General features: G+C 40.0%; 1 protein-coding gene across 4 annotated transcripts in view; it reads right to left on the minus strand.

The window, feature by feature from the left end:
- Window positions 1-1,275: 1,275 nt before the first annotated feature.
- Window positions 1,276-27,583, minus strand: part of C1H12orf75 (chromosome 1 C12orf75 homolog) — a 44,514-nt gene continuing 18,206 nt past the window's right edge. For 2 of the 4 annotated variants that reach the window (XM_072870964.1, XM_072870947.1), the window contains 6 exons: window positions 25,445-25,502; window positions 20,770-20,794; window positions 14,371-14,406; window positions 13,129-13,208; window positions 12,282-12,317; window positions 1,276-10,921 (listed from right to left, as the gene is read on the minus strand). In XM_072870964.1, the coding sequence (XP_072727065.1) occupies window positions 10,911-10,921; window positions 12,282-12,317; window positions 13,129-13,208; window positions 14,371-14,406; window positions 20,770-20,794; window positions 25,445-25,502 (246 nt within the window). In that variant the 3' untranslated portion in view covers window positions 1,276-10,910. Of the gene's footprint in view, window positions 10,922-12,281; window positions 12,323-13,128; window positions 13,209-14,370; window positions 14,407-20,769; window positions 20,795-25,444; window positions 25,503-27,583 lie in introns of all 4 variants that reach the window. The other 2 variants (XM_072870955.1, XM_072870972.1) reach the window with 2 other exon arrangements.

Here is a 27,583-nt window from a genome sequence, read left to right on the forward strand (position 1 = left end):
AGTCATCCCCTCGAGCCAAAAAAGCATTGACCACAGCTCAGTGCTCCTGCATGCAAGAGCTGCAGGACAACTTGCATGGTTTGCTGTGCCTGCTGCTCCAGCCCCGACAGAGCTGCGAACGTGAATTCACAAGAGGATCCATACTGTTGCATTTGAGCAGGGAATGAAACCAGGGATTATTTGTTTTTCCTACTTAAAAAAATAAATAAATCTCATTTCTAAGCTATTACTGGAAACAGTAACAGGTTCTGAGGCTTCTAAAGAGAAAAAAAGACAGAACGAAAAGCTGTTTTGCTAACATGAGTAATGTTTTTCGGCATTTGTAATGAAGTTAAGCTACTGATTGTTTCTCCATCCAGAAAAGAGTAATTTCCACTGAAGAAGTGCAGGGAGTGGCATTTCAACAAACAGCAATTCATCAACATCACTAACACGCTCTTGCTTGCTCACCTCCGAACCCCCCTCCTTCGCCTTCCTTTATCACACACATAAGAGGTGCTAAATCCTTATTCTCCAGCTGACGTAAAACACGTTGAGGTTGCGTTTCTCGGGCAGAGAAACTGCAAGGCGGCAGAAAGGAGGGAGAGGGCAGAGAGGGAGATCCAGCCCCTTGCTAGACTGCCTGCTGGTGATGTGCGGGCTCCTCACCGCGTCACCCAGCCTCGACGGTTGTCCCAAGAGCTTCAGAAACATGCTCACCACTACAAACTCCTCTTGGCTTTCCCTGGAGAAGGAGTACCAAGATATCATTAGAACAAAAGCCTTTGCTTGAGCATTCAAGTCTAAAAACTTTTTGAAGGATTCCACCTAAGGGATTCAGCCAAGACTAACAAGCCTGTGGCATAAGGAAGGCTGGAGTTTCTGATTCCCAGCCCCTCATGTCTATTTTTAGCTCTGAAATCAGATAAACGATAACAATCAAAACCAACCAGGCAAACACAGAACCTGCTGAAAAATATCAGTTGTGTACTTTCAGCTTTCTTCCACAGGTAGCTAGCTTTAAGTAATAATAACAACAACAACAAAAATAAAATTAAAAGTCAGAGAGAGAACAAATGAGTGGTTAACTGTTTTTACAGGCTTGTCATCTGGGTGGTTAGGAAAACTTTACATTTTCCCATCACACTCCCGAAGAGTGACTGTCCACCCAAAGGCAGGTGCTGGGCTTTCTTTTCAGATGCCTCTTATCCCTTGATGCACCTACGCTAGCTTTCATGAAGCAGTAAGGGTACCAGCCTGCTTGTTCTTTTTAAGTTTATTTTAACGCATTCAGCAGCATGAATGCGTTAAAGCAGCATGATGAAAACTTCTGAGTTCCCAGTAAATTACAGTAAAGGCAAAACAAAATCATTTGAGATTCATCAAGCTGAAGGCTTGACATTTTTGTTCTGAATTTTACACAGCAACTGACAATCCTTAGCAGATGTTGCCCTTGGTAATAAGACCATCTTTGGGTAACTAAGAACCAGCTTTTAGCAGTTCAAAAAAGGGAAAGAGAGAAAAAATTACATTTTTATTGTTGAACTTGCACAGGCAGTACAGGAAAGCAGATTCCTGGCAACAAATTGGCCCAAAGCAATGACAAAACAACGATAAAATGAATAAACAAATATTTGCAAAATTTCAAGGGAAAATATACTTTTTCATACATATCTAATTAGGTTAGTCTATTTTAGCATGTATCCTGTGAAAAAAATATTTGATTGCATTGTCAAAAAATGTGTCATAATACAAATGTATCAAGAAGCTTAATTTTGGCATTCTTTAATTTTTTTAATGTTTGATTATTTTAGGTTTTTGAGCATGAGAGAGTGAATCTTTTGATCTTATTTATAGTTTAGTAGTGCCCAAAGTGCATTACAGGTCATAAAAACACAGCAGGATGCAAACATTTATTTTAAGCTATCTTGTTTTTAAGACTTTACAGAGCACCCAGAAATGGCTGGTTGCCTTTTTTCATTGCAGAATAATAGTAGCATCTGTAGAGAGGCTAGAACAGAGCTATAATGAATCACCTTGAAACTGGACAACAGCATGGATTTCATTATAGAAAAAACCTCAGAGACATATTTTTATGGCTTAGAGGACAATCTGAAGTAGCCCAGAGACAATGTTTTTATAGATTCTATTATCATTCAGACTTGACCTAAAAGCTCCATAAGAAGCAAAGTTATTTAAAATAATTTGATTTTTAAGTTATGTCCATAAACTATAACTTTGTCACAGGCAGTGGCAAAGTGACAAGTAGTACTGTTAGCACTGTCATTGCTAAATACTTTGTAAAATGAGATAACTCCTCATTTTAACACCAGCACTTGAGTCCATCTATTAAAACTAAACCCTAAAGTGAAAAATAAATAACCACAAGCTTTGAAGTGATTGATTAATTCGGGCAATTTCCTGGAAATCAGGATAATAGACATAGAGTAACTTTTTTCAAAATTTGAAATAAGTGTTGTGAAAAAAGGTAAATTTTTAACTGCTAAAATTATATGTATGTATTATATTGTATTATTATATGTATTTCATTACATATGAAATACATATGATGAGATACTATGAAATCAAAACTTAAGACATTTGTGGGTTTTAAAGAGCAATCAATTGAACGTTACAGAAAAGAGAGCAGCAGAGGTGTATCAAGGCTCCTTACAAAGGATTCCTTATGTGTTTTTAGGGTTTTTTTAACAAGCCTTTGGGATTCTCTCTCTTCAGAACATCTTTTCTGTTAAGTTCTGTCAGAGGGTTCAGGCTTCAGGGAACTGGCATTGCCATCCAGGTCTGTAGGATTCTTTCCCATGAAAGACATTTGAAGAAAACGATTGCCAGCAATATCAAGAAATTTGCTGTCTCTGATCAAAGCTGTTTCTCGAGGCCAGGCACAGTTTGCTGACCTACTTTGGACAAGGATTTATTCCGACATCCCAGGCTGCCGGGGAGCCTGCTTCCGACAGCCTGCCCCCTCTGAGGCTGCCGGGAGAGCCCAACGTGCCACTGCCGACGGGACAGTGATTAATTTGATTGTCACCAGCACAGTTCTGAACATAAGGCTTGTTCAGGAGGCACATAAAAGGAAACTCAGTGCAGTCACTTGGGTTTTGCTGCTAAGAGAGCGAGGGAAGCAGAAAAACAAATCCCAGCACTATTTAAGACTTCAGCCAGCCCAAGACAAGGCCAGCCTCTCCAGCACAGCACTGTTGTTTGTACTGGTCTGCTGTCACTGGGGGGGTATGGCATGGTACAACTGGCCTGGGAAAGATCACTGATAATATATAGTTGGTCCCTCAGTGGGTGGGAAGCCACCATACCTCACCCAGACTACCAAAAAGACAGTGGGATCAACAGAGGGAGCGTGTCATGGAGGTGTCCTTCTGCCCCACCAGTCAACGAGCTGGTTCTTCAAATCACGTTGACTATTTACACTGGTAGACACCATGAAGGTGTGCTGCAGAGCCACATGGCAAAACCAGCAGGTTGCAAAGTGGGAGTTTTCAGCTTATGATGAGCTACACTCTGTGCGCAGCAGCCAGACCCCATGACCTAGGCAAGAAAACGTATGGGTCAAACGGTCAGCCACTGTCAACTGGAAGTCATTTCCCTTACTATCTACAGAGGTGTTCAGGTGAAATTATTACAAGACTGCAACTACTTTGTAGCAACTGCAATGACAGTACAAGGAATAATGGTATCATTTGTAATGTCTAATACAGGCATTTATGATATTGAATCATAGGACCTGATTCCTTATCTTTCTCCATTTGTCATCATGTCAAGCCGCTCCAAAGAGACTGTGCAATGTTGCAAAGTCATTTCTCCAACTAATTTACCGGTAATGTTTACTCGTTTTGCACATCACTGCTCAAACTGGAATACGATGGAGACACTTTTGCATCATTTTGTGCCTTCCCACTTTGTAGCACAAAGCTGCTTGTCCACAGACATATCTGAAGGAGGTGTCATGCAGGAGGTAGGATGAGGTTTCAAGACCCTACACTGAGGAATGGAAGACTCCTACAACCATGCCAGTCCAAATCCCAAGATGATACAGTCACATGTGCAGTAAATTCTTCTCCTAGAGAACAATCAGCCAACATTATCCATGTTTCAACTGAAGTTGAAAAAAACAGCTGAGTAGGAAAGCATTCAGGATAAAATGTTCTTCAGTGGCACCTACTTGGAGTGCTCACCTGAGCAAAGGTGTGAGCCTAGCCCTTTGGGTAAAACTTAGTTGGTGACAGAGTTTTATGCCAGAGGTTGTATTCGAGATACAAATGGGCAATAGTGCAAGAAGTTTTGAAAATTGTAACAAAGTACACATTCTTACAACAAATATAGAAAAAATATTTTTGCCAGGGATTATTTCAGCCAACAGGAAAAAATGAAGGAACAATGTCATGTTTCAATAAAAATACCTGAAAGGAGGAAACATGAAATCTAGCTTTATCTAGCCTAATTTGTTAAAGATTAGGATTAATTTCAAGTGTATGAACATGTATGTCGCTATGGTAGAGCTAGTCAATACCATTTATCTTTTTTTCCATACCTCTGAATGAGAATTGCCTGCAACTCGTTGCAGGCAAAGAAAGGTTGATTGCTTACCTTACTGGTTCAGATGAGAAATTGGTTTTCTCTTGAAATTTGAAGGGAAAAATATAATGCTGGTCTTGGCAAATTATTATCAGAAATCAAAATTATTTTCCAAGTAGTGATTTTCAGGGTTCTTTTCACTGGAAATCTTGGGTTTCTCAAGAAGCAATTGTTACACAAGCAATGATGTCTTGAACAAAGACCCTTTAATAGTGCTGTATAAGTTCTCCAACCATTATTTATTCTATTAAAAAGAATTCGGAATTCATAGAAGCTCCATCTCCCCTGGCTGGCACAGTTTCCTTATTACAAATTAATTCCCTGCCAAAAATGGTTTGTTTTTATCTGATGATCCAAAGCAGTTCCTTTGATAGAACAGTAAAAGAATTTAATCATTTATTTATTAAAGTAACCCACAATTTGGAAGAGGAAAAATAAGTAGGCAACTGGTTTCTTGTGAGACTTCAAAGATGAAGTACATTATTATAATAACCAGATACTTGGAGTTTGCTCAAGTTGATACTATTTATATATTAATATCTAATTAAATCTTTTAATTTTAAAGAAAATCTGTTGGCTGACTTCCCAAAAGCATGTAAGGCTCCTATGGACAAACCAGGTAGTGGGAATCCCTCCAAGTTTTTTCCTTACAGCAATATCATTTTGGGAATGCAAACCTAGCTGTGGGAAAATATTCACAGCTCAAAGTTACAGTCAGTGTCCAGTAATATATAACCATAAATATGATATTAGCTATAAGCTGAAAGGTGTGCATTACCTCCCTGATTTTATTTATTTATGCATATGGTGTTATGTTTGTGTTCTGTCAAGTAGAATTTGGTAGTGACGCAATATGGACTCTCTCCAAAGTTTGAATACCTCCCTAACTCCAATAAACAGTCTTACATTTTCCTGCAGTCTGGTATCCCCCACAAAACAGCTATTGAATATGACCTGCCTCCAATTAACATGTCGCTCTGAATCATAGCCTCACAGTAAGAACCCAGTGAGCTCAGCTTTTATGGAGCTGAAGCCATCCTGCAGACAACACTAAGGTCTGGCCAACATAAAAAGTGGGCAATGAAGGCTAAGGGTGGAATGTAGCATTTCACATTACTGCCATCTCCTATAACATAGGAATCAAAGACCATAAACAAAACTTTGTAAGTGGACTGCTAATTCCCCGAGTACCGATAAGGGTGCTGTGATCCAAACTTCACTTGCACAGTGATCCATTAGTTATGAGAAATGTAAAATAGATGGCATAAGTAAATCAAAGCTTTGGTTCTAACTCTACTCTGATTTTCAGATTAAGCTCTTTCTTCCTTTTTGTGTGATCTATAATCTTTCCTTGTACTATGCCTGTTAATGATTTTTACGTCTTGTGTATTTTCTCAGTCTACTAAATTGTTTTTCAAGAGTGATGCAAAATTCCAAAGTAATTAGAATTTTCAGTCTGCATAGAGAGACATAAACAAAGGGAACACCAACACAAATTTTGAAAGAGAAGGCAGGATATTTATATATCCTGGTAACACCCAAAAGGACATATAAGGTTCATGGGCTCATTACACTGGGCATTAAGCAAATAAAAATGAGATAAGCTGTTTCACAAAACGTTAGCAATCTCAGACATTTGAGGGTTGGAATGAACCGATAAGCCAATCCCCATTCTCTTCAGTCTTAAAATGATTTGGCAGTGGTCTACTTCTTGCTCTATTTTCAAGATATTAGAACAACAGAGAAATGGAGCAGATACTTAATTAAACTATTTCCTTTTTTACATCATTTTCAGTTCCTAACCTCCTTCTGCATCTGTCCTTACTGCATAACATTAGAATCCTCATTCTCCTACGTATTTCCTCCTTTCTGGCACACAAAGTCCCTTTCATCCAGGCTCCATCCCATGGTATCTTTCTAATTCTTTTCTCAGTACAGTTAAGCTAATGAGAGTTTCACTGCACTTCATGGAATGATCTGTTTCACAAGCAGGGTCCTATTTTCAGCTAGGTATTTTAATAATGACCAGATAAGTGCCCACTACACAGAAGTTCCCACAACATGGGTGACAGCCATTCTAAGCACCCACAAGCAGGTTTCTGCTGTTTGGGAAATACTCCTATGTTTGAAAACCCTAGGGTTACAGTAAAAATTGTCAGATCATGTAAAATCAAATTGCTCCTATCATGATAAATCTAAGTTCTGTGCACATTTGTTGTTAAAACAAGGGTTGAATCATTTAGCCTAGCCTCAAAAGATTTCCTGCAATACTGGCACACCATTGTGCTATGGAAAGTTTACAGAGCTGTTATTTTCTTGTTCTTTTTCTAAATACATTGCAAAACCAAAATACTCCACAAATCACCCTCCTCCAGCATGTGCTCCACAAAGCCAATTCACCTGAAGTGTTCAAATTGCTGTCAATAGGAAGTGATGACAATGTACTGCAAAACTCCAAGGAACTATAACCAGATAAGAGCTTCTTTTAGTGGGTACACACAACTGAGGAACTGTAGTAGCATTCTGTAATAATTGTCACTTCTGATCACCATGGGAACCAAACAGAGGTCTACTTTGCAGAAAACAGATCAGCAGTGATTCACCAACTGCTTGGGAAGCATGATTATTGAGAATCACTAGACTTGTGTGGGTGACCGGGAACAGTACGCTAGTGATGCCATTTCAACCATAGCCCAATACAGCAGAGACTCCTCTGCTAGACATGCAGGATGAAATCAAGTAAATTAGTAGCTTGCCTTTGTGTTCATTAGAGACAAATTTAACCTTTATGTTTTTCTGCAGCTTCAGCCTTGTTTGGACTCTTTGCTATGACGGGATTTCACTTCTAGTGAATGAAGTCCTAACTGAGCTTACACTGGGCTTTACCAGGTCTTCTGCAACTCTCTTAGTGACAGATTTAACCCTTGAGCAACATAGAGGTTTAAAGCTATGTCACATCCTCTGAACTACTCTGTAATGTGGATGGCACACACGAGATGGGCAGTATCTCCGTCTGGACTACAAAGATACCAAGAAGTCAGGTCCTTACAACTAGGCTCCAAGTTCTGCATTAAGAAGAAAGCAAAATAAATGCACTGTCTCATCAGTGTAATTCAAAGGAGCAGCTGTCTTTGAGATGACATAGTTTGTACAACTAGAACAAAATTTGCAACCCAACAAGATATTTGGATTGTTTTTCAGCTAATCACAAACTGTAGTTTCAATCCTATGCTTTGATACTCCATAATTTTTCAAGATTCAATTGTCTGAGTTATGTGAATTCAAGCATAATATTTCTGAGCTGTCAAAGAATCCCAAATCGGAGATTCTGAGATTATAAAGCCTGAATCCACTGTCTTTGCTAAACTATTTTCACTGTTTCCTCAGCTCTGGCTGGAGAAAGAGTGACAACTGCAAAGGAAATGGTACCGCAGCCCAAACATTTCAATGTTTCTTCTTTACAAATGGTAATTCAAGATGTTTTGACAAAACCAAAGTATATCTCTTAATAATAACTCTGCCATTCAATGGCTCCTTGTGTTCTGTTCTCAATTCTCACATCCAACCATCATTTGAGTGCCTAAATATCCTCCAAGGATGCCATCAAGTGCACAGCTGGCAGCTGGCATATAGGGTTTCTTTTGTATTCCTCCTCCTAAGAGAAATATCCATAGATTGTAAATTTTGAAAGAGCAGATATACTCATTTCTTCATGAAATGTCATGTGCTTTTATTAACAAAGGCTTAAGACATGCTACTCACTATAGAGGAATTTTGATGAGCAGAAAATCAGTTCCCTAAGTGGAATTTGGCCAAGACTGAATACAGTGTCCTGTCACACAGTTTCTAGATCTACGGGTCCTTGGGAAAACAAAAGACAAGAGTCTGCAAATCTAAGACAAGGGCATGGTCCTAGCTCTTCAGTTTGATGGGTACAGGCCCGCATGGCATAAATGAATGTATATCTATCGCAGAGGTTCCAGCCCATGATACTGAAACATTTGTCAGTTGATCAGTAAGCTTTTGAGATTAGAAGATGCAGAGGAACAAAAATATTAAGAAACCACCACACCTCCCACACATTCAGAGGATGAATCATTAAGAGGCCAATTCTGCAAAGTGCTCCACGCTTCTCTGCAGCTCTGCACAGGAAAAATTAAGCAATGACGTAAAACAAGAAAAAGTACCCTTTGCAACTGTCCCACCACCAACTGCTAGGAGCTATTCATTAAAGATCACCTCTTTCTTTCCTCAGCCCACATGTGGGGGTTCAGATGTCAGTAGCAAAACAAGTGATGTTCAAATTTAGCCCTGTCCACCTTTTTGATGATTCTTCCCAGCAACTGAAGGATTGAAGTGGACAAGTAAGTGGGGAGATTACTGGCATCTGTTGGTGGCTTTTCAAGCACTAGCTGAACTACAATGTATGCTAGGACGACTGGTGTTTTTTCTGCTTTGGGAAAGGCAATCATGATCAGGTCAAGCATGGGCCTAATTGCTTTGTACTAAATAAACTTGTGCCGTGCAAACCATTTAGACCATTTGTGAACATGTGAAGTGGAAACTATACCCTTATGCTATGGGAAGCAGGTGGAAAGCAAACCTGCATGTTTACTACTCCCTGCTATTTGAGTTCTCATCAGCTTGGCATGCAACAAGAAGACTCTGCAGATGTAATCTACAGACATTCATTCATACTGAGATATTTTAACACCACCTCTTAATCTTCAAGTTTATTTCTCCTCAGTTCGAGGTTGGAGGGGTCAAGCATGAGATGTATATTTGTCTTCAGGAGCTGGAATCCTGAAATCGTTGATAACCCAAGTAGCAGATTTCTACAGAATAGCAGTAAATAGCATCACAAATACTTAAAAGAGGACAAGCAAGGAATGTTTTTACATACTTCTTTTTACAGGCCTCACACCAAACAAACTACCACTTATTTTAAAGCCAGAGCTGCAAGCTTCTGGAAATCATAGTCAATGGTTGTTTATTGGTGCTAACAGATATTGGTGAAATGGGCAGTAATTTCATGGTTCACGGCATTTAACTTCTTCGTGTCCAAATTTTCTGGTTTGCTTTTTTCTTTTGATTTTAAAAGGGGTCATTAATCTACAGTAATACATTAATGTGGTGTGGGTTGGGAGGTTTTTTTGTTTATTTGTTTGCTTAAAGTGTATGGCATATCGTGTCCTATTAAAAAAAGTTTGACTAAAGAATTATGCAAAAGGCTTTAATAATTTAAATACTTGTTCAGCCATATGGAAATGTACAATCTGTTTTATGTTCTGTGGGAAACCTACAGTTGCTATGAACTTAATGAATTTTAAAACCTCCCATACGTTATTTAATACAACAATTTGCTAAAGTAATAATAACACTCATTCTGTTACAATTTGCCATACTGGAGATGCTTAGGGATGAGTCAGGGATACAAAACTCTAACAGTGATCAAAAATCCTCTACAGTTCAGGAGGATGCAGCACTGGAGTTCAGTCCCGCTATCTCTGAAAATACTATCACTTCATCCTTATGCGAGGAAATGTCATAATATTACACAGAACGGAAGACATAACATAATAGTTTGGTTCATTAGTATTTTTTTCCATCTAATGCTTTATAAAAGAGAGAAAGATGAAGAAAATAAAAACAGACATGTAAATATTACAATGAAGTACATGGTTCTTATTTAAATAAATTTCCTTGAGCAATATCTTCTTAAAAGGTGAAAATTAACCACTAACATTTGTCTCACTGTATAAAAGTGACGGTAGTAATTATAAAGAACCCGATGGTCTTACGCTTATTTCATCCTATTCTTAAGTTTTCACAGCAAAAATATTAAAATTTGCAATATTACCAAAAAGATGCAAACCTGTCAAATATATTACTCTGAAGTAAATTAACAATTAATTTATAGGAACCTACCACAGGAACTATTAAGTGGACATTAGTAATGATTTTCTATATAAAATCTATCAAAAATTGTTGGAGAAAATATACGAAGCGTAGCTGATAGCTGATGAAATCTGCAATATGGCCACAGAGAAATAAGTTGCAGATCATCAAAGTTAGCTCTTGTGCAGAAACATCCACCATGAGTTCATTAATTTCACTTTTCACTGGAGAACAGCAGGAGGTTTCCATAATGCAACCATCATAGGAAACTGATTCAATGCTGTACTTTAAGCTTTACCCGTAGTTGGAACTTGCAACAGTTTAGATGTTTTGGTGCTCTGATCTCTCTCGCTCTCCGGAAGGCTACGTAAATATAAAAATCTTCAGCAGAAAGACAACTCCCTCTAAAGCACTGGCAAGTGGTCTTAGTAGAAGACTGTTCAAAAAAAGAAAGGAAAAAACAAACTTAGCTGGACTGGTAAAGCAATACAGTAACACTCTATACATAAACCAGCAAACTAGGTCGTCGTTAGAAGCTGAGAGATTTGTGGTTTATGCCCTCCAGACACACAAGCCCATAAACTTGTGGAGCTCAGAGGACCCTTTGCAGATTTAAAGGTGCTCATCTGTCTAAGTGTTTTTTAGCCTGAGTCAGCAGCCAAGCCCTGACCTTGCACCAATGAAGGCAAAGTGCACTTTCAACTATTTTGAATGTCAAAAATGTCAAGTCATTGATTCTACCCAACCTCAGGCATTTAACTGAAGCACCTAGACAAGGACCTAATTAACCCAGGCTCTGGTCATCAACCACAGTTGGAAAGCTGCAACCTCAAGAAGGTGCTTCAGTCTTGCCCAGGTCAAGGGTGATGGTGTTCCTAGCTTAGACATCTCAGCCAGGTTACTGAAATTAGGTGTGATGACCAACTGCAGGTCTCCCTGTATATAATCAGTGTATGTGTGTTCTGCTCTACTGGGCCTGCGTCCAGCACTGGGACCAGCCAGAATTGTTTCTGGCTCTTCACCTAAAGTAGGAAAGGGTTCTGCTTCCTATGGAAAGCATTGGCAGCTTCCCCCCCTCCCCACTGTCTAGACACCAAAACTGTTCCCTTTTGATATTTGTCAATGTTTATTCGGTTCAAATTCTGAATGGAAACTTAGCTTGTTTTCTTTTTCTTCAGACATGAACTTGTAAAGGACTTTTTTTTCTAGTTAGTTAGTTAGTTGAAACTCTTAAGTTAGGAACAGAGCCTATAAATTTTCACTGTCCTATTCTGGCCGGTAGAGAACAAAGCCCCACAGATTCTCCCATAGCAAGAGGAAAGCTCCAGTAATTTCCTTAGTGGGTGCCTCACTTTGGTCCTCAAGGTCCTCCTCAAAATGGAGAAGATGTTTTCTAACTGCAAACTACTTGTTCCTGGGAAAAGCTTTGTCTCTACAGACGCTGGTCTATGCATTGCTGATGCACCCCACCTCACATGGGAGGTCTGAGCAGTGCTGCAGGATTAGCTGTGGTGCGGTTGAAGGTGAATACAAGGACATTTGATTTTTATTAATTCCCAAATGGGTTAATATGGAGTTCCCTTGCTTCTCACTTCTCAACAAGAAGGTGACTTTAATTTACATCTGCACCACTGAGAACTGGCCCCTGGTCCAGCCTTTAGAAGAGTTACACTGCAGCTAGAGAAGTAACTGGGAGATTCCCAGACCACCCGAGAGCAGCACAGCGAGCACTGCCACCTTGTTTCTGTTCAACAAATACATGCCAAGCACATAACATTAATTAAAACATACTGTACCTCCAGCTGTTTGGATCTTGATGTGTTTATTTCCTTCTAATCTTAATTAGAGAACAAAAGGTAAAGATGGTTAAAACATTGTATCATATCACTAATTTAGAACACCATTTAAAAAAAACATGCAACAAAGGTACTACTGTTCCAAAAACAAGCACCATTATTATGGTTAATAGTGTTATTTTTTCTTCATTTTTTTGTTTTGCAGCAAATTTTGGAAGCACCAGTCAGTGACTAAACTCTGTTGTGCACATATGTGACAGCAGCATTTTGTTGTATTAAATCTAAACAATTATTACATGATTTCATAAATATATGTTTATGACTTGTCTATTAAGTACCTATAAACCTAATGCTTTTTCCCACTGTTCGAAAACATCACATGGAAAAGAAACAGTTTGCACTGGGTTTCATATAAGAACAGAAATAAACCTGAAAGCAAGCACTTACTAACTGTTATTACTGGAATTCACCACAATGCAAGTAAACACCTTCAAAACTAAATATAGCACTAAGGCTCTGCAAGTGCATCTATCACAGCCTCTTACTCCTAACAGGGTTTTGTTTTCTTTGAATTCGCAGAGCACTCAGAGCATGGAGAAGCTGTTCAGAAGACAATGTACCACATTGTCAGCATCTGCTCTAGGATCATTCTGCAAAAGTAAGTGTGCTAAAATTTAAATAAACGGGAACAATCACTTTAACGATTATAAATAGCCCCACTGCCTTAAGAGGCTCCAAGGCTAGCCAGTGTGTCTGAAATAATAATTGATTTTTAAAGGAAATACATCCTACTAAATAAAATTAAACTGAGAAAGCAGGAGAAATGCAATATGCAACCTTTAAGTACCTTTCGGTGCAGCTTTCGTCTGACTGGAAACCACGGCAGCTGCATCTGACGGCAGGCCAACATACACACCACCATAGTTCCTGATTTAAAGAAACAATTAAAGAGACATCAGAGCTTAATCGTAACACTTCTCCCTATAATGTCGACATCAGACAGCAGCATTACAAAGACCACGGATGGTCAGAGAGGAGGACACCTCTGCACAAGCATCCTCAGAGGAGCCCTCTTTTCCCATGGCTATGGGAAAAGTGCATATTAAGTGCCATGTGCTTGCTAATATGGTGCCAGGCAAAAAAACTTGAGGCTAGCTGTTACTCTTAAGTGGGACCCAAGCCTGTGAAAGGAGCTATTTTTCACTCAAGTTCCTAATATTGTTCATTAAATCCCAACTGTGTTGTGACAATAAACCCCACTGGCCTAGCTTCTTCTAGACACCAAATATATCCAACTGAGGACAGAGTCAATCTGGTAATAATGTTCGACACTGGGACCACTGAAGCACCTCACTTCAAACAACACACACCAATTAAACAGCACTTTGACCTCTCCTCATTAATAAATAGGACCTGCATCCCCCTGCTTAGGGCCACACTTGGGGAAAACTGTTAGTAGGAAGGAGCACGAGGGTGTTAGGTACTTTCATAGCCCAACCCTCTCCCCTTCATGGCCTTGCAGAGCATATTTTCTGGCTCCGAGACCTGTATGAAAAGCAGGGACTGATGCAAGGAGGTGAAAAACTGGGTCCTTGAGAGCCTCTGCTGTGCCTGGAGCTACTTGCAGAGACTCCCGTTATGCTGCTCTGCCCCGTTAAGTGCCAAATGAATCACGCCTCCTCCAGCCCCTGGGGCTCTGAGTTGATTTCTCATTTGTTTGATGACAGAGTCACATTTCCTTTGACTTCCAGCCCAGCGGAGGTCTCCCACAGGTGCTAATGCCATCTGCTGTGGCAGGGCTGGGCTGAAGGCAGAGGTCAGTGGCCCGTATTGAGCACATCACCTACAGCTGTGAGATAATGTGCTCTTCGTGCCAGAAAGTTCCCCCCTCTCCAACTCACTAACGGAGTGGGGGGATTCATCAATACTGGACTCTGTGTGAAATTTCCTCCTCTCTTTTCTGTCTTTCTTTTTTCTCTGTTTTGGTGGTGTTGGTGGGAATTAGGAGGAGGAAAGGAAGGATGTACATCTGGTGGCAGAACTCTCTGCAGCCTATTGCAAATAAAGCCAGTCATGGTAGAGCACCTACCTCCTTTTGTCATCATCTGATACAGATTCTTCTGCTCTGTAACATAAAAAGATATAAAGCACATTAGTAGATTGTTTCTTTCAGACACTCCATCACCATCTGGGTAGATTCAGGAGCAAGGGAAGAAGGGGATTAATACTGATGCCAGTTTAATTCAGGGGTCATCCACAATTCAATAAAGTATTCACACAGGCACAAAAAGAGTGACAAATTTCCAATCTAATGTACAGAAGAAAGAAAAGGATTGAGAATAGATGCAGCTTAGTTTTCATGACCTCCACCAATGATGCCTGAAAGTACGTTTGGAGCTGAAACAGGTAAATTAACACTTTTCCTGAGTGAGTCCCCACGCTGCTCCACACATAACAGGAACATGAAGACTCTGCATGTAACAGGAACGAGTCTGGGCTGCTATTCCACCAAAAGAGGACTGGAAGGGACTGGGTGTCCATGCTGGCAAGGGAATGAGGATGAAGAAAGATCAACTTTCACAGCAGCTGTGCCAAAAGATGTTACAGAGCCCCTCTGTAAAATGAGGTACTGCACTTCCTGAAGTCCGAGTTGTTTGGAAACAAAATAACTGTTACTAATCCTTTATAAATGAGCAGTTACTTCTCTTTTACCTTTAGGGTAAAATCACAGGTCAGTCTGTAGGTAGATAGGGAGTCACTGCAGTTTGACTCCCCCCACTGAAATACTGTCAGGTGTAGCTGAACCAGGGCAGGGGGTAAAGTAATCGGCATTGATGTGAAGGCAAATGTAGTACAGAAAAGATAAAAAAATTTATTCTTACTCCCTGGGGGTATTGTGCCTGCGCTGCAGTCTCAGTCTGTGCCCCAGCATCAGTCTTCACACAAACCACTCACCCACCTTTGATTAAATATTTGCACTTTGAGCTCTGCTTGCATGGCTGGGTATGGATCGCGACAGCAGCTGCATTTTAGCTTGGTCTGCAATCTACCAACCTAGCAATAAAAATAGAGGCAAGATAACTTGAGTGCTGTTAAATCCACAGACATCCTTCAGCCCTTCCCTACAGCTGGGGGCAACTGTGACAACTGCCTGAGAAGGAGTCCTGCACCGTAGCTGCTCAGGGAGCCATCAGATACGGCCACAGCAGTGCCCAGGGAAGGCTGCCAACAGCAAAGGGGACACCACGACCCAAGGAGGGCTCTGCTGTGGAAATGCTCATGCACAGGCTGTTCACCCAGATATTCTCTCCTGAATATTCCCACTGAAGCACCAATTGCCTGGACTATGGGGGGAGTACAAAGATACTCCCCATCATGAGCTGATCCATGAATTTCTGATCTGCTCCCCAGGCAATAAAACTGAGAACTGGCCTTTACCCAGCGTTAGGTCTAAATCCATTCTGTAGCCTTGAAAGGCATTTCTGAACTATGATATTTAACAATAACATATGACATTTCTTATTGTAATTTATTTATTCTAAGAGGTAGATGTGCCTACTGTTTAATCGTCAGGGCTGTATGCCATTACCGACCCCTGAAGTCAATGGCATTTTGGCCCAAAGTGCAGAGAGCTCGTAGCAAGATGCAGCCGTAAATGCAAGAAAATGCCCCTTAAACCTCAGTCAGCACTCTCCTGGGAGGGCAGCAAATGCCTTAAAAATACTGCTACAAGTTGGAAATTATCTTATACTTATCTTCTTTCTAAGTGGCAGAACATTACAAACTATCCTTTCTGCATCACCACAGTGAATAAGGGTACACAGGGCCTTTTAATAGTAGAGGTTTGGGGTAAATTTAAGTATGCTGTAGTTTTGCTAAATGATATTCACACAAGGCATAGCACTGAATGGGGTGAGCCTCCTCATCTGCTGTCTTTGCCTACATCTTACCACTCCAGAGAGGCAGAGCAATAAGCTCCTCATTCTCTGCAGCTCCTGCCACTCCTCCCTGGAGGAGCTAGTGCCATTTCAGAAGGCATCTCCCATCTCCTCTGAACCCACGTAGCCTAAGCCACCTTGCAGTCCTCACACATGCAGGCAGAAAAATGCAGAGAAAACTTTCCTTGAGGACTGTGAAGCTGCTCTGTCCTAGTGTGGGTCAACTCCAGCTGAAGAAAGTGGAAAGCCTGTGTATATCAGTGGGTAGAAATGAGCCCTGTATTTTTAGCAAAAAAAATGACAACACTTTAAGAAAGGGACTTCGGGTGCCAAAAGATCACAAACAATCATTGCTGTTGAACCAACTGAATGTGTCACAGGATTGACTTTCTCATACAACTGGAAACATTTTCTATAATCCAGATTAACCATTATCCAGCGAAAAGAATCCTTTAAAAGCACTGACAACTTCATGTGCAGCTCAAAGCCTCTAAAATGGAGTTGTAAGAATGATAATCAATATTGTCCAACAGGAAATTAATGTCAATATTTTAAAAAAAAAGTGCCTCTACTAGGCAACAGGGCTATTTTCTTCTGTTCTAGAAATGTTTTGTAACAGGGCATCACTGGACCATGACTGTCATTCTCTCACCAAAACAAATTATCCAGGTCTATGATTAAGCAGACTAGGGTTTTTTAAGCATTTTGCTTTCTTCCTTTCGTCTTAAGAGATACAAATCAAAGTCTAATTTTGCAATGCCTTTTCCCTTAAACACGCAACAGCAAATATAATCTGGGATTGTACAGGCCACAGCTCTTGGGCTGGGTGATGACTGGGTGCAATCTGTAGTAGTCCTGCTAGGAAAGAGGAGGTGAGCAGAGACAGGAGGAATGTGGAAGGGTGAGAGGGAAAAGAGAGCAAAATTCTGGTGATGGCACTTAAGGAAGAAGCAATTTTCCACCCCTTTCTGGGGACTCCTTTCTAAGCAGCACGGGAAGGAGTGTTGCTCCAGTTTATGCATTACAAACATTCACACAACTCTTGCCTTCACATACTGTAGCTTAAGGCCCCATTTTGAAAGGCAACCACTAATTTCACATGTTTGAATGTCCAGGTGCCAGCTGAGCCATTGCAGCAGGTGCTGCTTCTGTGCCCAGGCTGGATGAACACGGGTGGCTCTGAGGAGCAGGGCTCCAAGGGCCACATTGGACCATGTGGAAATGAGAATGGAAAGACGCTCCTTTGGTTTTGGCATTGCTCCCATTGCCACATCTCCCAGACTCACAGAGAGGATATGGGGATATGAGAGTCTAGCACATCCTTTCTCTCTCCCTCTCTACCTCCAATGCATCTTTAGCTTCTTCTTATGTCAGGGATGAAGGAAGCATTAAAAATATCTTTAAATATCTCAATTTACAGAGTCCTCCAGGAAGAGCAAGCTAGGATAAGCTTTTCTGCACCAGGAATAGATGGCAAAAGGAACTTAGCAGTCCGATGTGCTTTGCAGTGATCCGCTGCCATGTGGCTGCATCTCCCCTCAGATGTTGTTGACACCTACTGCAGAGGAACTCAGCACGTTTTTCAGCAGGTAGCGTAGGTGGAGTCCTGTAGCTGGTAGGTGGATTTAACAGCAAATCCACATTATGGCATTATATTTTCAGCTAGAATAAATGTTTCTTTTGGTAAGGATTTGTCTATCCCAAGAGGCTTCCTGTCACCCTCCTAAGTCTGAAAAATATACTTGGTTCAGCTGTCAGTGTTTACATCCATCAGTCCTATGTCCATTTGATGGTAAAAGAAGCTGACATTTTTCACATATTTTAAATACCAAATGACAGGCATTCACATTAATTCATTCCATCCACATTTTTCTTACCTCAGCTTTTATGACTCTGTTTGTGCTGAGCATTATACAGACTCTTTCTAGCCATGCTCAGTAGTCCCACCAGAAATGATTCACTAAACTTTGCACAAGTGACAGACTACTTCTCCTCAGTTTCTCAGCATTTCTTGGGAACAAGGGCCTGTCATTTGTATTTGATGGATTTCCTCCCTATATTTTGAAACAGGCTTGAACTGCTATGTCCTTTCCTTCCTACTGTTACTAATCTTCCTCTGAACTTAGCCACATTCTGAATATCACAGGCATTGCATTATTTTCTAGCATATACTTTACCCCTCCTACATCTAAGCTTTTCCAGTTAGCAGTGACGTACTTCTCTTTATTAGTGGGGCAGGAGCATTGGCTGAAGCTGGCCAACAGATTCACCCTTGATTTGAGGGTTGGAGTACACAGGGAGAGATCACGTTCCCAGACCATATGTCCCTCTTGTTGCCACATGGCCCTCAGTCTCACAGCACTTTGCGCAGGAAGATCATATCATCATCCCTATCTTACTGGTGGAGAAACTCAAGGCCCAGAGGGCAAAGCAGCTTCCTCAAGGCCACCCGGGAGGGCTCAGAGCAGGATCCAGCCCTCCCTCCTTCCACCCAGCTGCTCGCTCCAGGAGATGCTGCTGGTGCCTTGGCAATGAGTCGCAGTCAAGAAATGAGAAATCTCTTGAGCTAGAATAACCATATTCTGTATCAAAAAGTACAATGTAAGCAAGGACACACCTAAATGCTTTTCTGGAACAGAGTCAATACAACTGAAGTTTAACAGCAGAAAAAATGTGGGGTTTTTTAAAGAGATTTTTTTTTTAATCTTTAGCTGATAAAAGTGAAGAGGTGTAAAATAAAAGCTTGTGTGGATCTATAATGTTAGTTAATATAAATCTGTTCATTTCCATAAAACTAAAATAGTTTTTCTGGTATTTTACTTCCTTTGTAAAAATCAGCTGTTGAATGTTAGGATGATTGATTTAGGGCTTTTTGGGTCATCACTGCCATTCCTCATTAACAGATGTGTGTTTCTAATGTCTGACAAGAAGGTTCAACCATGCTATTACTCACACAGGTTGTTCGGCTCGCTCTACTATACTTATCTGAATGAGTAATCATTCCAGGATTGACCCTTTCCCTTTGTTGAATTCTGCACTAGTAGTTTTTTCTAAGTTATCCCAATACTTTTTGGAAACATGACAGATGATCTAACGCTAACAAGCAGGATGTTCGCAGTTTAACTCCTAAACCCTGGCCCTACAAATGCTTACACACGCATAAACGCAGTTCTGCATATACCCATACCTTTAAGCACAGAAACGTGCCTACTAAATTCACAATTTAACAGTGCTTGCAATTTTGAAATTTAAAACTACTGAAGAGCAAAGAGAGAGATGCAGTTCTAAGTCAGTCACTTAAATTATCTAAATTGAACAACAAAAAAAGGCCCTAATATAAATTAAAAACAGTGATATGTAAAAGTGCTGAGGGCATGGATGCTGCAGGCTTTATCAAGAAGAGGTTCCTCATAAGCTTGCCTTCTGTAATTTATTTATTGTCTGACCCTGCAAACCCAGAAAACAGACTACACGGGGAACACAGATCTCAAGAGTATCTGTGACAACAGTGTTTATCTGCCAAGTGAGACGTGTCGTCAGTTCTCAGCCGTGCTCTGTAATAGCAAGAAAAAGCCTGTTGTTAAGCTCTTCTCTCCACTTGTTTATCTGACTTGACAGCCCTCATTTCTGCACCAGGATTCCTCTGTCTAATTAGAGTAGTTATTCCAAATGAAGTAAATAAAACTGAAGGATGTTCCTATTGCATAACATGAAAATCTTTCCCAGGTCCCTCAGTCTCAAACTCTAGTGGCAAATACCAATTATATGAAATAGAAGAAGGCAAGACCTCAGGAGGATGTCTTTAATGTTTCCTTTGATAGGAAAATAAATTTATGGCCGAATAAAGCTGTTCCTGCACATTTCTACATCAGCAAATGAAAAATGGACTGAGAAAGGCTGATCTTTTGCTGCTGCTTTTCTGAAAACCAGAAGTTGGCAAGAGGCAACAGGACAATAGTGGTTCAGACCTTCCGCATTTAGAGAAAAACAGGATGGGTTGGGCTGCCCTCTGCTACTCAGCGTCAAAGGTAAGGGAGACAAAGAGGAGCCAACAGATACTATCTTCAACGCAGAGAACATCTAGAGAAGGTGGGTACTTTGAAAAGGAAGTCTGGATGGGTTACTGGGTCTCCTGCAAAGAGGGGAAATTTGCCTCAGTGACTCTTTAAATCTCTCACAGGGCTTGATGGAAATTTATGTGGTTGCTTCATACAGTGACACGGCCTTTGGAGAAAGGTGTACTGGTACGTGACAGGGAAGAGTAGTCTGAAGTAACATGACCACCTCTGGGAGACAACTCTCTCAACAGAAGCAGAGAAAAGACATTTCTGTTAAGAGAAATAACAAAGGAAGGAATCTGTAGAAAAGTAAACAAGATATGAAGTTGTTTTGTGGAGATGGAAGCTGTCACTAAAGACAATAAACATCTGGTGGTGTTGATTATATGTTAGGAGCCAGATGAATCATGTATGACTAAATCTAATATAAGGCTAGTAGGACTGAAGATAAGTCCAGGGTTACATATTTGAAAGAGTAGAGTAAGTACTTACACATCTTTAGTAGTCCCTGTGGCACCTAGAATGAAAAAAAAAAAAAAAGTGCATGTTTACAAGATAATGGCATAATCCTCTAAACCAACCGATAGTACAGTAAGCATTTTTCTGCCTTTCTGTCCTAAACAACGCAGAAATAGCAACAGGAATTTTCTATTGTCAGAGAACAGGTTTCTCATGATTGTCTAGTTTATCCTTAATGATTATCTATATTATCCTTTTAGTCTATTATGCTTAGATCAGGGCCAGATTCTCAGTGGGTGAAAATGATGCTGCTGTGGACCCGTGCCCAGCTACAGTCACTCAGGATGAAAGCAACACAAGATAAAATTCATCTTTCTGAATGTTATGTGCTTCACTTTGCTCAGTCTGCTGGTGGTTTTGTCTGCTACAAAGTCACCACAACTAACCAAGCAGTTACTCCTGAATGCCTGTTTGTTTTGTGCACGTGCCATTTGATTCCGTTGTAGACTTGGCACTACATATGTAAAATTCTGCTCCATTCTTCCTGCCAGATAAATAAAGCTTTATAAAACAACTAGACAGAACTAATATAAACATTGGGATACAATCCATCCAAAGCCCCAGACATCTAAAGAGATCAACCACCCCTTAATTCATCTTGCTATTTAACAAAAAAGCAAAAAGACAAAAGCTACCACCTGGCTGCCTGATCTCAGTGATTGATTTTTTTTGGTGATTCAGATGCTTCTTGCTGGGAGACGAACATTCACTCAAGTACAAACTCTTTCCTGTTCCTCCCAAGTTATTAATGCCATGTTGCTATTGCTGGTATATCATTCAGCTGAGTAACCAGCAAATTATCCCTTCTATTAATTACACAATCTAGGGTAGACATCAAAAAACCTTTCACTTCTCCTTTTCCTCTTCCTCTCAGCTGGAGGAAGGTTAGCTTAGCTGGAAGAGGTTATCTGAGCTCACTCTGAAGAAACTACAATTGTCAATCCAAAAGATTTTATGGGTTTGGAGGTAGGTTGGGTTTTTTTCAGCCATGGTACTTCATTTCTTGAAAAACTTTATTTTTGCTGCTGAAAAATATCCTTTAGTAGCAAATAGCTTTTGTCTCACTCTGATGTATAAGAATATGCCTTCTGCATCCTTATTTTAAATGCAGAGAGGAAGAAACAGTCCTGCACTGTCTACCTGAATGGATGTCTTGGATGGCAGGAAACATCTCCCTTTACAGCTAACTCTTGTCAAAATATCACTCCCAATTCCTATGACTTGACTATCCCTCCTTTTCCCAGCAACAATATAGAGTAGACTTGGATAAGACTGTACACAATTCTTTTGTTCATATTGCTTCCAGAGTCAGCAAAATCTCAGTATGGCTATATGTATCAGCAGAAACTCTTAATTAAGCTGGAGGGAGTACCTCTATGCACAATAAGCTCAGGTCCTCGCTTTAAAACTTCATTCTACCAGGCAGCTTTCTGAGACTTTTTGGCTCTATAGGCACGTCTAAATAGTACTACATATAAACCCTCCAAATTAATTGTGTCCAGGTGGAAGGTTGGCATTGCAGCGCTGCATGCAAGCTCCATCTCAGCCAATGTAGGGAGACATTTTCTGCTACCAAGGTTAGTTCATCCAGAGTCAGCTCAGCTATGTACCTTCAGGGCACCACCCTGCACATCTAGACAGAGCCGAGGCATCAGCAACACCTCAGACAACATACATTTTTAAAAGCCTAGCTGCATTGCTGTAGCTAGCAAGATATTTTTTTTTTCCAGACAAAACTATTCCTGTGCTGTGCCTGTTCTGCACCAGAACCACAAGTTTCTCATTTTCTCAACCTAAGCTCACTGCAAACAAACTCAGTTTCTCCAAAAAGGTTCATGGTCCTTTGTAAGGCCTTTGCCAAGCCTTTTCTGAGTCTGAGCTGAGGTCTCAGCGCTTTAGATCCTCATTTGAAAAACTAATGCCTTCCTTGCAGGAAGTATACCAAAAGTAAAAAGTGTTTAATACACAAACTGAAACTTTAGCTGAGTGAGAACTGTGCACCTACAGTACCACTACATTTCCCAGTGGACATACTCAAGTTCCAGTCAATCACCAGGCACACTTCAGTGGCATGCCCGTGTTCAACACCATACTTGTCTTCAATGCATTATGGTACATTTACATTCGCACTCTCGGGACAGGAGATGTCTCTCAGACCCATCAACTTGGGCTTCATGTAGAGCTATACAGCTGTGAACCTGTGTTTGAGAACAGCGATGTACCACTAGCATTCACACCTGGCAGCACTTGTTTCCTTTGAATATTAGAGAGGGTACTACTGCTGAAAAATCACTGCAGCATTTTGAAATGCACTTCACACAAAAATATTGAGAACTAAGTATGACAAAAACGAATTCACTTTTTAAGATATTATTTTTACTATTTATAATAAATAAATACATATAATAAATAAACAAACAAATAGTTTGTTTTCTATTGCTTTTATAAGCACAAAGAACCAGGTTATCCTCACTTCCATTGACAGGATTTCATTGATTTCAGTGGTGTTATTTCTCATTTTCACTAGCAAAAGTGAAACAAGAGTTTGGTCCAAATTCACTTGAGTACCACTAAAGTACCTGAATATAGATCTGAAAGTATTTTCAGTTCACATAGCAGTTTTCTTCCTGGAAGAGTTCTGGGCTTGCAAATGAACATCACTTCAGTTAGGTGACCCATAACTATGTAAAAACTCACAAGGTTTTCTTCATTAGGGAGCCTGAACACTCCTTATACATAGATTTTATTTCACAAGGAACCCAATAACATCTCAGTTTGTACAGATGTGTTTGTTTTTAAAGTCCAATCCATTCACCCTCATCCCTGTTACTTCACTGACATATTTCTCTAACTCTTCCATGTTTAGTGAGTGACACATTATTTTATAGCTACTCAAGTTCCTCCTGTCAGAAGTTCAGCCAAAGAATCTTGTTTACTACTGATTCACAAACAGTGCATAGCTGTTTCACAGCAGGAAGGCATAGTGCTCTCGTAGCCATGATGTTTTAAAAATACGACTTGAGAAAAGCCTCACATATTTGAAAGCTTGTCCATTTTTTCCCACTATATCAGCTTGGCCTAAAAAAAGGCAGCACTTGACGCTACAAACCTAGTCTCAATAGGCTCACATTGGTTTGGTTTTCCAAACCCTGCCTAACCTCAGCAACAGGCTGAGGGGTAGCCAGGAAGCTGCATCCACAAAAGACAGGCAGTACTGAGTTGTCCTGAATGACCTCTCTGCTTACACCACCTACATAGTAGGACCATGGGTGCATTTTGGCATTTTAGAGCTGCAGGAGAAGGAGGAGGAGTATAGCCTGCAGAATAAACAAGGCACATTCAGACATACATTGTTCTGAGCCCAAGCAATTACAGAAGAAAAACATTCTGTCTAGAGTAGTGGAGCTGTGATCCCTCAAAAACCCCATAGCATTTAAACAGTCACAAATGAAGAAGGACAAAAACTTATCCCAAAGCACCTTCCATTCAGTGAGAGGGGGTTTTGCACTTTCAAAACAACAGTAGCTTGTTACTGGCAACCCTGCAGAATTCAGTAGTTGCAGGACAAATGCAAAAGATGGTCGAAAGAAATTGACAGCCACAGATTATATTCCTCTGTGCTGAGAAATGCATCGTGAGTGAACGTGGAAGAGAAAAACTTCAGAAAAACATAAAAAGGACGAGAGGCAACCACTTACATGAATAAAAACATGGATACAAAAAATGCCAGTATCTGACTTTAGAGCAGATTATGAAACGTTTTTCCATTAATTTTTAATGAACATTTTCCTCCAATATTTTATTGAAAATACTTCAAATTGTTACAAAAAGCAAATAAAAACCTCAAAATTACACATACATGCATGCAACAGTTAAGATTACAAATGAGTTTTCTATTGTAGGCTCCTTTCTGATTTGCTCCAAAAGACAGCAATATGGAACCAAACCCTAACATCAATGACTTTATTCTATTTATACCTCAGTGTAACCAAGGACAGAATGATATCAATTTACTTCAAATTGATTACTTCTTCAACTCACCAGGTGGCAGCTTTGTACATAGACTCAACCTGATCAAACATTAATTTTAAAAATTAGTTGGATTTTAAATAGAATGGCAGCATGGTTTCCTGGGCATTCCACCAAACTTGAAGTTAATAAATCTGTTTAAATTTGGTGTGAAAGTTCTCCTTCATCATAATTTGGCTGTATTTGAAGCTCTCCACAGACTAACAGCTTCTCTGTGTATTTAAATTAAGGCTAGACTGCCAGGCTCCACTGAGTACCATAATTTAAGGTGCTGTCATTGCTACTACAATAGATATAGAAAGGAGGAGGTAGTTAAAAATTGTTAGTGAAGCAACACTAGAATGAATGGAATGCCTTAACTCAGAAGAAGAAGTAAATTAATGTTTAAGGGCATAGTTTTAAAAGACCAAAAAAGAAGAACTATTTTGGAGCTTCTAAAACACAAGGAAATAACATGAAAGAAGGATATGTAAAGTGAGCTAACAAAGCATCAGGAAAATAGCAATTTGGTAATAAAACTTCCTATGGGTAATGGGAAATTTAAAAAATAAATATAATCCATAGTTAGCGCATCAAATAGCTGGGTGGTTTAAGAAGGATTGTGTATACATCAGTTTACTCGGATAACAGAAGTCGTCATTTCTCAGCTGAGGAGCCTTTTGCCAGTGTCTGATGCCCTGGAAGGAAAATTTAAACTCTGTGAGTTATATTGGTGCTCTGGAGTACTGCACCACAGACAGAAATGTTATTCTAGATCACGTCTATTAGTTTAGATCTCGCAGACGATAGGGCTGATAGCTCCTCTGATGTCATTCCAGCCATGCAACAGCAGATAATATCATTAGCTGAACTATCATTACATATACGTCTGCTTAGGAAAAATTGAGTTAGGCAACAACAGAAACTTTACCAGAGTAAGAAAATGGGGACTAGCATAGCACGTCTAATGTATCCTGTGAAGAATGCTACAGTATTATCCTTAGTCATATAATATGACAGAGAGTGTTACAGGTTAATTATATGTTATGTACCTCTAGCTTTGACATTATTGACTGTAGAATAGTCATAACTTTAGCATTAAAGATGTAGTCATGCTGTGCAAGCCACAAAATTAATTTCTATTTACACAGTATTCACATCTTTCAGGAAAATATTGAGTTACACTTTCCTTAAGAGCTCTAGTATTCCAATTAAAAATGGTACATCTTCTCCTTCCCCTACATAAAATAATTTTATTTTTATATGACACACTTTGTAAGGAATGCTAAATGGAAAAAAATAAATAGTAGACATGTGACTTCCTACTGTTATTACCAGTTGTTGGTTATTATAACACCATAGACTGCATAGAGTTATTCCTGATTGACAGTGGTGAAAGTGAGCAGAGAACTGGACCTTTCAGAACTGTATCTGCTTTGGAAAGGTCTATCAGGGTCTACCAGTAATAATTCTATTATACTAACTATGTGTTTTACATGGCATTGTTGTTTTTTACCTGCGCTAGGCTATTGGAGATCTATTGGAGACTATTTCTAAAGAGTATGCAAAAGGTTGCCACAAAATGCAAGTTCAAATGTATTATGAATAACAGTACAGGTAAGTTAAACTACCGAAGGGGCCGTACCTTCAGTAAAAATAATTTATGAATCTACAACTCAAAACCTGTTGAAAATAGCTGCCTTTAATGCAACAGTGGACACATTTATTTAAACAAACTTTTAGTTCAACATAATTCACTAAATACTGCCACTGTCAGAGTTAGTCTATTTGACATTTACCCATTTGTGTCCTGGTACAAATTCCACAGGGTGGCCAGATCAACATTAATTGAGAAGCTACCACAAAGGGACTAATAATCAACTCAAAATTTGCTTCTGAACTTCTCTCATACTTGCTCTGGTGCTTTTACCCAGCAAACAGAAATGGGATGTGAACAAGTGTCACCCCAGCAGTCTGAAGCTACATTGGTCATATACTGAAACAACTTCCAGTCACTGCAATGCAGGAATCAACTAATGGGAGAGAATTAATGTGTGCAAACAGGACAGCTCTAACAAGAGTGCTGGAAGTTCAAGCAAATTCATACAGTGCATTCTTTATGCATGACAGAGGCCTCTGATAGATATACGATACCTAAAACCTAATTTATAATCATTCAACAGAAATCAAGTAACCAATAATGGCAGAAAAGCCTCCCCTTCCCCTGTGACTGTGAAGTGCAGGGTTTAGTGGGAAAACCAGCAACACACCACACAAAAAACACACATACGTACAACTTGGAGAAGGCATCATCATTCACACTCAAAAGATACGCCCAGTTCTGCAAATCAGGACTGGCACCACCAGAGGCACCACTGAAGCTCCGGGTAAAGTTAATCAAAGTGGTGAGAGATGGAGACTCAGTGATTCCAACTGGTCCAACCACTATTCTGCTGTGTATTTTCAAGAGGTTATGAAGCTAACAAATGTATCTGAAAGACTCAATACAGGTACTGAAACAGGTGGTAATGTTTGCCAAGTGCAGTCAGGATGGAAAATGCTCATATTTATAATTATATGGTGAAGGTCCACTTATCAATTTCCGTATACTTTCCTTTTTTTGCGGGGGCTGGGGGGAGGAAGAGCACAACAGCACCATCTCCCCAGATCTTATCTCTTTTGAAAATAACAATGAACAAATAAGGGAGCCAGCTGGGCTGGACGCACCAGCCAGCGCTACTCGTTAACGTGCAAGAAACCTCAATCCTGGAATATCCTC

The sequence above is a fragment of the Ciconia boyciana genome, chromosome 1 (genome assembly GCF_034638445.1).
Source record: "Ciconia boyciana chromosome 1, ASM3463844v1, whole genome shotgun sequence".
Taxonomy (NCBI): Eukaryota; Metazoa; Chordata; class Aves; order Ciconiiformes; family Ciconiidae; genus Ciconia; species Ciconia boyciana.